Source organism: Drosophila erecta, unplaced genomic scaffold, assembly GCF_003286155.1.
Source record: "Drosophila erecta strain 14021-0224.00,06,07 unplaced genomic scaffold, DereRS2 tig00000305-arrow-arrow-pilon, whole genome shotgun sequence".
NCBI classification, from domain to species: Eukaryota; Metazoa; Arthropoda; class Insecta; order Diptera; family Drosophilidae; genus Drosophila; species Drosophila erecta.
This window is the reverse complement of record NW_020825220.1, coordinates 472,657-487,311: the sequence shown is the minus strand read 5'-3', so window position 1 is coordinate 487,311 and position 14,655 is coordinate 472,657. Positions and strand designations below refer to the sequence as shown.

The 14,655-nt window shown below is 35.2% G+C and overlaps 1 protein-coding gene across 2 annotated transcripts in view; it reads right to left on the bottom strand.

The window, feature by feature from the left end:
• Positions 1-14,655, bottom strand: part of LOC6541859 (dnaJ homolog subfamily C member 16) — a 171,576-nt gene that overhangs the window by 114,411 nt on the left and 42,510 nt on the right. For both annotated transcript variants that reach the window (XM_015159195.2, XM_026983517.1), the window contains one exon: positions 11-408. In XM_015159195.2, the coding sequence (XP_015014681.1) occupies positions 11-408 (398 nt within the window). The remainder of the gene's footprint in view (positions 1-10; positions 409-14,655) is intronic.

The window sequence follows — 14,655 nt, the reverse complement described above, 5'->3', positions numbered from 1 at the left end:
TAATAAATACCTATTGGCTGAAGTAGATCAAGTATCTTTTTGAAGGCTTCAACAATTCGAGTGCACTGAAAACACCAATCATTGTAAAACATGACAACGTGCACTTTTTTGGCATTTTTTGATAAAATAATGTTCTCAAAGTAATTTGCTGTTATTGATAACTTATGGTAAAATGCAATATCTTGGTTTATATTAAATCGTTGTTCAAATTCATCGTCATCATGATTTAATGCAAAGCGATTGTATTCACTATAATCATGTTTCGTTTGAAGGTACTGTGAGTTGGTATCCGATACACCATACCGGTCAAAAATTCGTCGTCGATCCATGTCTGTGAGAAGTTCATAAGCTTGTTTAATTCGTATAAACTTTTCGGCATCGTTATCATTTGGAACTTTATCTGGATGCCTGTAATATAAAAAAAAATTAATTTTAAAATTAAAATAATGATAATAAAAAAATTTGAAAGACTAACTTGACTTGGAAGTCAAAATGGCTAAAAAAAAAAAATGCATGGGAGCCCCAGCTTACATTATTATCAATGGCCATGCCTCTCGATTAACAAATTTCATGTAGCCCATCTGTGGCCCTTAATAGGAATGTGAATTTCTAAATAAATAATGATTCCTTATTTACTATAACGCAGTAGGTATGTTAGACATTTTTTGGCACTCATCCAGTTTCCGAAAAAATTGAATGCACTGAGGAGCTCGCTATATAAAAAGGAGACATAAAAAACAATCTTTACTTTGCATTTTTCAAAAGTGTGTTCGGTTTGTGTGTGTTAAAGTGGGCGTGTAAGTTTTGGGCGGTTTGTGGGCGTGGCAAACATTTTTTTGGCAAGTCGATAGAAATTTACAAGACTATCAAAAGAATAACAATCTGGTTTGTTAATTTCTATCGACTTCCCAAAACATGTTTTCCACGCCCACAAACCGCCCAAAACTTACACGCCCACTTTTTAAACAATTTTAAATTTTTTTTTATTTTTCGTTTTACACGTCCAAAAGCTAAGTAACGGGTACCACGAACATGGCCAGACCGACTATTCAACTTGATTAAGAATATACATATTTATATGGTCGGAAACGCTTTCTTTTACCTGTTACATACTTTAACGACATACTTTAACATACTGTAACGAAGTATAAATAATAATAGGAGATAACCTTTTTTTAACCGGTCTAATATATCTTAAAACAGTAGATATAATAATTTAATTCATTATCATAATAATATTACTTTTCACTGAATATTATAAAATTTGGAAGATTCACAGAAGACGCATTCAAAAACGGTATAAGTCGGCAAAATTACCGCAATAGAGTCTAATTGTTATGATGTAAAAAATATAAAAAGTATATATAAAAAAAAACAAAATTTGAATCCTTATTGGATTGGAATAGCAAATTTGCTGACATTAAAAAGCTCCGTGAAGAATTTCATAAATCTCTTAAGTTACTTAATAAAAAAGTTACTTAATAAAAAGTGTACATTTATCACATAATACATAATAGATAATCTATGACTACTAATAAAAAAGTAGAACGAACAGCGTGACATAAAAATAAAAATTCCTAATTTTCGACATTACAGCTGACACAGGTAAAATATATATATTATTATCTGGAACTAAGGAACGGGTTACAGATATAAGTATGAGTTTCAAAAATGCGTTAAATCGTCATAATCATAACATAATGTAATTTAATGTTCAATAAGGCTCTAGCAGTAAATGTTAAAACTTCATACTAAAAGGTCATGCTACGAATCTGATCCGACCTCTAAAAAAAGATTCAATTTACAATAAAAGAACAAAACCTATATAAACACGAGGATGACCTATTAAGCCCTACAAAGCGCTAGAATATAAGCGATGGATTGACTCCAAAATGGGCAAATAAATAAGTACAGCGAAGGCCATAATCCCTGATCCACACTCTCTACAAAGATATTCAATTTACAATAAAAGCACACTGCGATGCGCAACAAAGTGACCTGCATCCCGTCACTTACGTGGACGAAGGAATAATCGTTATAAATGACAGACCAGCAGTTGTGCGTATGGACAACGATACCATCGTTCATGTAAGAGGTACGCACCTGATTACCTTTGTAGAACGTGGCATGGTTAACGACACCATCAATCAGAAGGGGACCGCAAGGGTGGCCAACTCGCCCGCCCTGAACATCTCTATGAGACACGAGATCCTGAGCCTCCCATACCGTGTAAGTGAACGTAACCTGGAGCACATCAAGAAGTTCGGGGAGGACATCGACAACTATCGAGTGAGCCAGGTAGCGCTAATTGCGGGAGCCATTTTTGGCGCATTAATCTGCATCGGCCTAGCCAACCAACAAGCCACAAGGGCAGAAGATCCGCAGTCCAGCTGAGGGAAGTAATAGCATAGCTAATTCGGAGGGGGGAGTAGTTAACTAAGTTAACCGGCGACTGCAACGACCGATCGCTCCCTGACCACCAACGGCTAAACTGCTGACACAGCGTCTGGCCGGAAGCTCGTGCACTATCTTTCTATCTATAAAGAACTGCTATGTTAGCTTCTAAGTTCAGCCTTGTTTTTGAATCCTTGTGTTTTGAATAAAGGGCTAAATCATATAATCTTAATTTCGACGGTAGTCGTTAAACCTGATCTATTTACTCTGCTAGACCACAAGGCTAGCGGTTAAAAGGGGAAAGTTACCTCTCACCCTAAAATCCAGTCATCGACAGAAGACACTACTACGACGTTCTCCGCTTGCAACAGCAACCCGATGACATCATGGCGAGGTAGCTATCATCCACAAATATAAACTTGATTGGCGCCCAATGTAAAATTCCGTTAGCAGGAAATTGTTTTAAAACATGTAAATAAGCTCTTCCGTACATAAATATACACCCTTCGCCATAGAAGGTGCCTTCATGGGTAAAACCCATGAACCCATCGGTATGTATTTCTACGCTAGGGTAAATTAGCATATGTAGCTTCAAATGAGCAATCCATTCCGACAGTTAGGAGTAGCAAACAATTCACCAGCGACTCGGAGTCCGAGGCCGAAGGGCCAACAATAAAAAGGTCATTTGACGCGGAGCAAATAAAATTGGATGTACAGGCTGCCATTGTCCATGCGCTGCAAGAATCAGCTGCAAAAGGCCTACGTAGGAAAAATGAACTACGTTAGACAATTCGAGAACTGGCCAGCCAGGTGGCGGCTGTGCAAATTGCAAACACTCAGGTAGAAGACCCCCAAATTAAGGTTTACGAACCTATTCGAATTGAAGGAGATATCCCTTGTAATGAACCGCCTGACGCGTCAAGTGCCTGCCCGAGCTTATGTGGACGCAGAGACATGCGTGTCCTAGCGGCAAGCGGCAGTAGGCTCGTAATACGTCTTTAGGAACTACCATAATAGCTCTCGCCATTATCAGGCGCTCATTATTATTAGAAGCAAAAATTAGAGGCTCTGCCGATGCCGTGCTATCCTCGTTCGGAACTGTTTTGAATTTCGATGCGATATTCAGGTCACGATGTCACATATAGTGACAACCGACCGATATACGTTATTGAGCAGGGGGGAGCCTCACGCTCCTTCAGTACTATGACGAGGTAAAAAAAACTTCACCTTGCCCACTAATAAGGCCACAATGCCTTGTGCGACAAATTCAGAGATGAATAATTGCGCGTTTTCATCTCAGGACTTAAGTGCAGCCTTAAGCATTAAAGGCATGCCGTCAGCGCTCGTCTTAGCGCAGGAAGTGGAATCTAAGATGTACACCCTGTTCCACGTAGCAATAGGCCTCGGGGAAACACACCGTGGCCAAGTTGGCCCTTCACTGTCCAAAATGTTTTAACCATCCAAGGCCCCGGCTTACTCAAAGCCGTCCGTGTCCAGTCACTTGGTCCTCACAATAGTCAAAGAGTCAACCACATTGCTCAGGACGCGGACAGCTCTGACACGGCATATGCACCCGCAGCTTCCAGGCAGCGGAAAAAGTCGGCTACTAAGCTCTTTTAAAATACGACTCTGACACAAATAATTTTTAGGGGAAAATCCCTGCTACCCGTCATTAGACGAAAAGTAGCGGGGAGCGTCATTGAGACTCCTGGTTGACACGGGCGCGTTAAAAAATTTCATCCGACTATTCAAGGGGTTGAAGGCAACCTTCTTTATTTTACCAGTCTTGACTTCCTTTGACGCGATCGTTGGCATGGACCTTCTAATACAGGCCGGCGAAATAGAAATAATAATAAGAATAAGAAATAATAGAAATACGGACGAACAGACAGACGGACGTACAGATGGACATAACAACCCATCATTTATATGGTCGCAAATGCTTCCTTCCTACTGTTACATACTTTTTAACGAATCTGGTAAACGCCTTTGCTCTACGACTAACGGGTATAATAAACTGGATGCTACTGACCGTCATCTTTAGATTCTTGCAATACAATTACACCAAAACCGTCGATGGAAGCGCCTGTGTGTACTTCAGTTTCATGTTTTTGATTGTAGGTGCTGAAGACAGAATTATTGACTAAGAGGCTGTCCTTTGGAACCATGATAAATTTGGTGTTGTTCTTGTTCTAATAAATTTCCGAAAGTATACTGTCAGTCCCAAAAATTTTTACAGCTGCTGTAAGGTTTTAGTTGAATTTAATTTCGCAACAGCAAAAATTTTTCAGGGGTTGAAAAGTCTTCTGGTTCTCAATGATATGGCCTTTGATATGAAATTAAATTATGCATTTAAAAAAAATGCGTTTTTAATATTTATGGCAGCTTACGAAATATAGTATTAACGTGCCGCTGGAAAACTTAAGAAGAGTTTGAAAAGCCTTAAAAATCGGATATTGTGCACTCTGGGCGACAAAATGTGTAATTTTTCGGCTGGACTCAGAGACAGCTAAAATGAAAAAATCCATTTTCAAGTCGATAGTGTGGAAAATCTTGACATCTTGCAGTCTATCCAGCAGGTCATCAATGAGTGCCATAGGAAAATGATCTTTAACGATTACGTCACACAGTATTTTACTATTACATCAAGACTCTGCTCTAATTCTATTTGCTCCTCTACCAAATGAGTCTCAGCAAAAGACAGACGTCATGGTCTGGAAAAATCGGTTTCGATTATGCGCATTACGTAATACATTCCGATTAAAAATAAGTTCAGTGTGAAAACAGAGTTCGTCGCCGACAAATAATTGAAACTACATAGAAATGTAATATGAACTCGTCATTGTCAATGAGAAGTTGCCAATTGAGATACACTACAGTCATGCAGTCTCGGACATCGCAGATTTTCATACAGATCTTCGCGGACTTAGTTAAACTACTTCCAGTGCCAAGAAGAGCGGTGCACTTTTTGTCAGCGAGAGTAACTTCCTTGCTCGTGAAATTACTTTTTGAACATACTCGGTGTGTGTTCACTTTGTTGTTCTCTGCTTTTGTATTTGATAAGAATTGCACGAATATGTCAGATCTTAAATCATTTTTTGCCTCTTTCCTGATTCGGAAAGGCGTCCTTTTGATCTTGTTAGAAATTGAAACTTTTTTGTCGTTGAAAAAGTGATCATTACGCTTCCGCTTAAAGCGGAAGTTTTGACTTTTTTACGTTTTTTACTTTCGAAGTTTTTTAGACTTTCTTTGAACTCGTTAATATTTATTTCGCCGTAAAGGATAGTTTTCTCAATTTCAAGACTAAAAAGTCTTGATTATGTACTGAGTCACAATTATCACCACGATTTCACCACGGTATCAAAACGGAAAACAGCATTCATCTTTTTCTCGTTTGCTTTTGCTTAATTGCTCGTGAATTTTTGTTTGCTGTTAACTACACTTTTGAACTCATTTAAGAGAGCGCTTCTGCAATTTCCAATCGATATTATCTGACTACTGCAGTTGGCTATGATGTTGTTCAATGATGTTGTTCCGGCGGATGTGTAAATTAAGAATTCTCTTAGGAACTTATTTAAGAAAATATATTTTTTAGTTTTTGTATTATTTATTGAATATTTGGAAATACATTGAGATTGACTACGCGCTAGCTTATGCTAGTTGGAATTTGATGCAATTTGCACAACCGTTGATCTTCACGGTGTCGAATTAATTGAATCTAGCGGATCCAGATTTCTTCCAACGAACCTCGGCCAGATAGTCTTTACTTTATTTTTTCTTTTGCAATTGAATTGAGCTAGGCTCAATTCGACTTGTGATGACATTCGATTGTTTTGCGTATGAAACTGGTGCTGCACTAATGCGCAGTAGAAGCGGAAGCTTCTGTTTATGTTTATGTTCGCTGGTGGTCCAGCTGAAGGGCATGGGCAACGATAAAAGTCAAAGCTGTGTGAATTGATTTGAAGGCTAAGGCAAAAGCCAATTGCTAGATACAAAGGCAACGAATGAACGGACTTGTTTTGGACGAAAGTGTTTATGTTTCCAATGCGGGTCACTGTATTAGGGGTTATATAACTCTCCGCCATCTAAAATAGATCGTCCCGATTCATTCTGAATTATATGTAGGTGATCCCGTAACTCTGCTAAAAATTCTGTTTGATTCAAGCTGTTTTCTCGTTCTGGACGTGGTTTTTGGTTACAAATATAAATTTTTTTATATTTGAAACTTAGATATATGATTACAAAAATGATGTATAAAACAATTACAATTAATAATAGAAGGGAAAGTGATATCTTGGTGTTATTAATTTGAATGAAAGGGTTTAGAATGTTTACATTGTCTAGAGAGAGTTCCGAGTTATTTGAGAAAATGTAATTGGATATTTCATAACTTGTAAAATTGTTTGTAGTTATGTAATCGAGGATTTTACTTTCTGAATTGGTATATGAAATGTTGTTAATTGTGGTTGTACTATTAAATGTGCTTAGAAATGATCCATTTAAATAGGAGTTGTTAACAATATTGTATCCACTAAGAAAAATGGCACCGTCTTGGATGATATCTAATTTCTTATTTTGTTCTCTTATTTTCTTACAAGTCGATTTCTCTCCATTTAATAACTTGGTAAAACAGGTTTTTTTTCTGATTTATTATACCGTAATTGTTAAAGAGTTCGGTCTTAAATGTAGTCATTTCATAATACGTATCGTCGCATTTTGCGACTTGATTGCTTATTACTAGTTTTCCATCGCTTTGGGAGGATGGCTTTAGCATAATATATATCGCACCTGTTATCAATTACCCTATAATAATTTTATATAAATTATTAAGAGTTATTTGTGTAGTGCAATTTTGAATACTGATATATCCATTAGGTCTGCAAAGATTACCGGTCTTTGTTCGTGATTTAGTATTTCTTCATCATTTTCGCCAATGTGCTAGTATCGATTAAATTTTGCAAATCAAATGTTAAATGTTAAATTAAATGTAAATGGTAAATCTGGATCGATAAATACATGTTTAAATTCATCCGAAAGGGATTCTATTTCTTTAAACAATTTGGAGTTGATAATAAAATGTTTATTATTATTTTCTATTAGGTCATTGATTTTATTTTGTATTTTGATGAAGTCATCATGGTCTGGAGTTCCAGCTAACCATTTCCACACAGTGCCTAACTCGTTAATTCCCCTTTTTGGTCTAGTTGGTATTAACTGTGACAAAATTAATTCAATTACTTCTAAGTCGTACTTAATTTCCAATTGTGATCTTTTATTAGTATCTTTCTTAATGTTTTGTGATTCAATATTTATTATTTCCTTATAAAAACTTAAATTGGTTACGTGGAATAAATCATTATAGGACTTATAAGTAAGGACATCCTTTTTGTCCTTGAACAAAAAGAACTCATGGTTTGAGTAATCGATAATTTCGGAACTGGCCAATATAAAGATTGATACTAAGTGTATTAAGGAATGCATTTTCTATAAATTCAAAAAAGGAATATATTACATTTTGAGATTATCTTTATGTATTATATATTTATGTATTATTACTCGGTTTCTATTATGGATTATTATTTTATTAGGTTTAACCTCCTTAACTACTTGTTTTTTGTATCTGGGTTTGAGTTTATTTCTTTCCCCAATTTTCTTTTCGTAAACTACTTGTCCGATGTGATAATCCTTTTTGTTACGATTTTTATTATGAAAGCTTAACATTTTTTCCTGGGCGTCCTGTAGTGTTTGTGGTACGTCCGCGTGTGGGATTCGGTTATAGAGTTTTTCAAATGGTTTTTGTTTAGTCGTGGAGTGAATTGTTTTGTTGTATGCCTGGGCGGCTCTAATTAGTATCTCTGAATGATCTACTAATCTGAATTCTTCTTTTATACAGCGAGCTTCGAGCATTTTTTTAATTTCGTTATTAACGAAATTGGATACTGATAGCGCATAAGGATATTGCTTACTGTATATCGGTCTATCATGGACCGTGTTGATTTCCCCTCTTACGTCTGTTCTGAATGGAATGAGGGTATCGATTGCTGTATGCTCATTTTGTATTGTTTCAATAATTTGTCGCTCCAATTTTTCAGTTTGATTGGAAGGGATTGGAACATTATTAATACTATTAATATGATAAGTGTCGGAATTATCATCGACGGCGTGTTCCGGATTTTGTAATCCGAAACTAGTGTACTTTTGATTAGCGGAAGGAACATCGCTGGCGTTCTCGGGATTATTGAATCCCAAGTTGGATACGCTATTATTGGTGGCGGATATTTCTACGCCAGTATGCTCAGGATAACTCGATCCCGAGCTATCTATACTATCCTCTACAATAATTGATTCTGTTGTAAGTGCTTCCTGTTTCTCGTAATATTTTTTTAGGATAAATTCTCTCAAAGGGAGAATATTGTTCTCTTTTGTTAATAATGCTATATTCGATGCATTATCGTCATCGAAACGTAATTTTTCCTCTTTTCCGTTGTATTTTATAATCCCCATTTGTATATCGATCTTAATACCTTTCAAGAGGTTACATCCTATTAATAAATCAGATTCTAAGCCCTCTACTTCATAGAATCTCTGTCTAACGTTAAATATAACTATGTTATGGTAATATTTAATAATGGTGTGACCATTAATGGTCGACACCCTTTTGTGTATTGGTAATTCATATTTATTCGGGTAGATTCACTTTTTTATATAACATGCTGTGGCTCCAGTATCAATTAGTATTTTTAGTTCTTTGTTAGACTTTTGATCTACCCTTGTTAAGTAAGGTAGTCCTGCTCCTGGCTTTGGTCTACAAAATGTTCTTCTTCATTATTTATCCTCATTGCCTTTGGTTCCGGTTAATTAATTAAACCGATAGGCATTCTCTTTAACGGTCCGTTTTGTTGATAATTTTTTTGGTTCTCGGTGTTTACAACCGGTGGTTTATACCGGTTGGAACTATTTCCTTGATTGTAATGATTTGGGTATTGTCTGTAATTTCTGTTGTTATAGTCACGTCTGAAATTATTGTTTTGGTTATAACTGACGGGCGGTCGGTTTTGAGTTTTAATGGACTCGTCAGTCTCCATTGGTTTTGGAGTTGGATATTGGGGATTATTATTGGGTTTCCAGTTATTATTCTGGCCCCATTGATGACCCCATTGATTCTTGTTAAAATCTTGGGTCGGTTTCTGATTTTGTTGTGGGAAATTGTTTTTGTTGAAGCTTGTATCATTACGGTTGTGCCGGTAATTGGGACCGGGTTTGTTTTGAAAATTCGAATCATGATATCTCTGATTCAATACAGTGAAATTATAAGCAAATTTTGCTCTCATCTCGTTGCTTTCCATCTCCTGGACCAATGCCACTGCGTTTGGCAAGTCGGTCGGATTCATGGAGTATAGAGTGGCTGATATTGGGCCGTTCAGGCCGGTTATGAAAACTCTTAAAGCGTTTTGCCTATGTCTGTTATTAATTTCGTTAGTAATAGCTTGGTTCCGTCCATATGTCATAATGGTTTTATTGGTCAGCAAAGTCAGCTTCCTATAAACTTGGTTATAATATTCTATAATGGTCATTTTCCCTGTGTCAAGATACTTAGTTCCTGCTCTATTATATGCAGTGGTCTTCGGTCACTGAACACGAAATCTAACCTTGCTAAAATGGCATCAAAGTGTAATACAGTGCCATGTATAGTCAATGCGTCGTTCGCTTTTTCTGTTATTTTGTTTCTGAGGATTGATAGCGCTGCGAAGTATCTTTTACTTTTGATAACATATTGTCCCATCGCGTTTTCTGCGGCCTCTCTCCAACTAACGTACTGTTCTATTTGTCCCTTAAATTCAGGTACCGATTTGATTATCTCATATGATTCGTCACATACTTAACTATGGTTCTATCAACTTCCTGAGTTTTGTATTCCTCCACCTTGTTTTCATTTGCTTGTAGTTGAAATTTCAATGATATTATCTCCTGTTTTAAGGAGTCTACTTCGGTGGTTACTATTTGTTTTATGAGTTCTGATGTCAAAAGGACCTGTTGTTGTAATTGGGCATTTGCCGAAATGCTGCCTGATGGATTACTCGTATTCGCCATTTATAATTGGTTAAATTGCTTTATTAAATCTTCCAGGGTGAATTTACTTCTTTTACGTAATTTCTCTTAATTGCTGATTGCTTACACAATTTTTTTTTTTTTTTTTTTTCCTTCAACCAAAATTTTTTTAATTCGCCACAATTGTTTAACTTAAAAATTATTTTATTAGTATTTTTTTATTTTTGCTCACAGCAGATCCGTCTCGTAATTGTTGCTGATTCTCTAGGTGTTTGTTTATTGGTAGCGAGGGATGGCCCTCAGCTCTTCCTTCCTTCTTTTTTTGGGTTTTTTTTTGATTGAATGGTGTTTTGGCGAGGAATTGCCCTCAGCCCTTCCTTCTTGGTAGATGGTTTGTTTTTCGCAAATTTTTTGTTTCACTGGTTAAGATGTTGTTTTTTTTTATCTCTCTGTATAGCTTCTATTTATCGACATTTATTTTTTATATAAATTGTCTGGTTATAGCACTTAATTCTTGATGATGGTGTGATTTTTTATCGTCCACCTTTATTTCTCATCAGAATTTTCACTATTATTGGTTTGTGTATTTTTTGTATTTTTTCACAAAAAATATTTCACTGTAGTACTTAGTTTGTGGTGATGGTATGACTTTTTATCATCTACCTTTGTTTTCACCTGAACATTCACTACTGGGTTGGCGGCGCGAGTCCGTGAATTATGATTCGACTTTTTATTCACCGAATTTTTTAATCCGAACTTTCGTTAGCACCGCCCCACGTTGGTCGCCAATTAAGAATTCTCTTAGGAATTCATTTAAAAAAATATATTTTTTAGTTTTTGTATTATTTATTGAATATTTGGAAATACATTGAAATTGACTACGCGCTAGCTTATGCTAGTTGGAATTTGATGCAATTTGCACAACCGTTGATCTTCACGGTGTCGAATTAATTGAATCTAGCGGATCCAGATTTCTTCCAACGAACCTCGGCCAGATAGTCTTTACTTTATTTTTTCTTTTGCAATTGAATTGAGCTAGGCTCATTTCGACTTGTGATGACATTAGATTGTTTTGCGTATGAAACTGGTGCTACACTAATGCGCAGTAGAAGCGGAAGCTTCTGTTTATGTTTATGTTCGCTGGTGGTCCAGCTGAAGGGCATGGGCAACGATAAAAGTCAAAGCTGTGTGAATTGATTTGAAGGCTAAGGCAAAAGCCAATTGCTACATACAAAGGCAACAAATGAACGGACTTGTTTTGGACGAAAGTGTTTATGCTTCCAATGCGGGTCACTGTATTAGGGGTTATATAACTTGTATGTCTATAAATCAATTGTTTATGATAACGCGAACGAAGTGGTTATTGTCACTGTGGTACATACATATGTACTACGTTTCTGTGTGTGTATGTATTTGTCAAGTGGTTCATATATACATACATATGTCACTACCCCACTTTTGGAAATTAGCCTGTCCTCAGGCGGATAATCTAGGATACAAAATGGGATTTACATTATTTTCGTTTGCTGTTACATTTTCTATTGGTGTATTATTTGGTTAATGTATCTGTGTGGCATTGCCGTTTTTATAATATATTTTACAATTATTTTTCGGGGAATGCCTTTTATACTTATAAATAAAATATGTTGTAAGTGCAAGTATAATAATTATACGTGTTACTTAATATTGGTTCTCTGGAGTATTGTTTATAAACTTGATAATTTTTAATGTAAAATTTATCATGAACATCTTCTTATAGTATTTTGTTATCCTTGTCTGGGTATGGTATAATATTTAAAAGTGCTGTTTTAATGATATCTCTAGGAATATGGGGAATAATAAGTATTTCATTTGAATCCGATTTCGATAAGTTTTTAATGTTCAACAATTTTTCGGAATTTACATTTGATAGTTTGGTCATGTTTCAATAGTTTGTGGTTACAAATGCCTAGTCTTGTAAGTTGCATATCGAGATCTATGTCTTCAATGTATTCCGTGAAATGTTGCAAATTGGATATTAAAAGTTCTAGCCCTTGATCACCTTCATAAAAAACTTTCAATACCTCTATTGACTCATTTTATTGCTTCGTTTAATACATTAGTTTGAACTGAGGGAAAGATTATTGATTTTTTCTTCAAGTTCTCTTTATCATTCTCATCTAATGTGACTCATAATATTAATTTAATCACGCTTACTGCGTTTTATTATTCTTATTCAATTAATTTCCCTATATAATTTTCCTATTAAATATTGGATTTGGGCAATACTGCTATATTCTTTAGCTTTTTTAATTAAATCGTTAAAAGTTTGTTCAGTTTGTTAGTGATATTCATTGTTTAAAGGTATATTAATTGAGCCTGTGTTAAATATTAGATATCCATTCTTAGCTTGTATTGGGTTCACTTCTAGGTTTTGACCACTAACGATTCGGACAATATATTGTGATTAGCTGTTTTATTAGGTTCCATTTTTGATTCGGGTGTTGAGCTGGAATTGTATTTACTTTTATTAATTTTCTTTTTTTTCTTGAATTTAGATTTGTAAAGATCAATTTTTTTTCCTCTATTAGTTTCTTCCTAATGTTTGTCATCTGTTTTATTTGTCTTGGCTTCTTAAAAGGGTTAGTAGTTTTACTCTTAACTAACGGTGTTTGTCTATATTTAGTATCTACTTCTTAACTATGTCTGTTTTCATCTATTTCGCATTCATTAATAATGTTCTATATTAACTTTTGGTATTCTCGGTAGTAATATTTTTCTTTAAAAATGTTAATTTGTTTCTCAATTCCTGGATGTAAAAGTTCTCTGTGGGCTTTTATTGTTATTTCTTTAAATTCAGAATATGTTTGGATTTTTGCTTTTAATTTATATTATTATATTTATATTTATTATATTGTTATATTTTTTTATATTGTTATATTGTTCGGACTGACAATTTCTATATATGAATTTGATATCAATTTGAAATGTAATGAAATCTGTTTCGTTGTGAAAGTAAATTATGCTATTCTTTGTGCACATGAAGTTTCATATTTGGTTCCTTTATTGAATCGAGCAATACTAACGTCTTGTGATCGTTTAACATCTCGAACTTTCTACCGAAGAGATAGGACCTGAAATTAGTGGCCCAAACGACTGCAAGGAGTTCTTTCCCTATTTCGGAATAATTAAGTATGATAATTTAATACTCGTTTAGAGTTCTACTTGCATAGCATATGGGTTTATGCGGTTTCGCTATTTTTGCGAAGTTGGGAATACATTTTCTGTAAAAACCGCAAAGACAGAAATGATTTTATTTCTTTTGTGGACTTTGGTATAGGGAAGTTTACAAAGGTTTCAGTTTTTATCGGGTTTCGTCTGATACTATCTGTTGATATGGACTTATATATGGAATCAAAAATTCATTTTTTTTTTAAATTCGCATTTATCTAGTTGTAGCTTTAGGTTGGCTTCTCTAAGCTTAAAAAATACCTTTCGCAAGGACAATATGTGCTCTTCCAATGAAGTGGAGTACACAATTATGTCGTCCATGTATGTATATATTGGGTCCTCAATAATATATTTTATATATTGGGTCCTCATGTTATGTATTTATTGAATGTTTTATTGTACTAGTGAAGGCTTAGTGATCTTTACTAGTGATCTTTAAACTCATGCAAAACCTTTGTGAGGGCTATTTCCTCTTCCTTGTTTAAATGGTCAAGCCTGAATTCATTAATTCCCTTAACTCATTTTGTAACGAGAAATTCTGCATCATTTGGCGACGGCGGATCAAGCCATTTTAATGCAGTCTCGTCCTCAGAATCTAAATCTTCTTTACTTAAATTATGCAATATAAAGTTATGATTATTTAATTTAACGGTTTGTTCTGCATAGTCTATAATGGCTTCGCAGTTGTATTGTTTCTTCTACTATTGCAGAATAAGTGGTAAGGTTAAGTTGAATGTTTTAGGTATTGAAAGTCCAAATAGTTACGTCACCGCCCATGATCGTTATGTAGTTCAAGCCAATTTAGTCAATAATTTTAGCAGTTACTGGTATGGTAAGAAGGGGTATTGTGCATATCGTGGTATGTCTCTTCCTCAGTCTCTACGTACACTTCCTAAGTGTTTTTCTAGCTTTTGATAAAAATTTTTCTCTTAGATAGCGAGTGTGCTTGAGACTGCGGCCTCTATGATAGCTTTAAATTGTTCGCTGGCCATTGCCATGTTG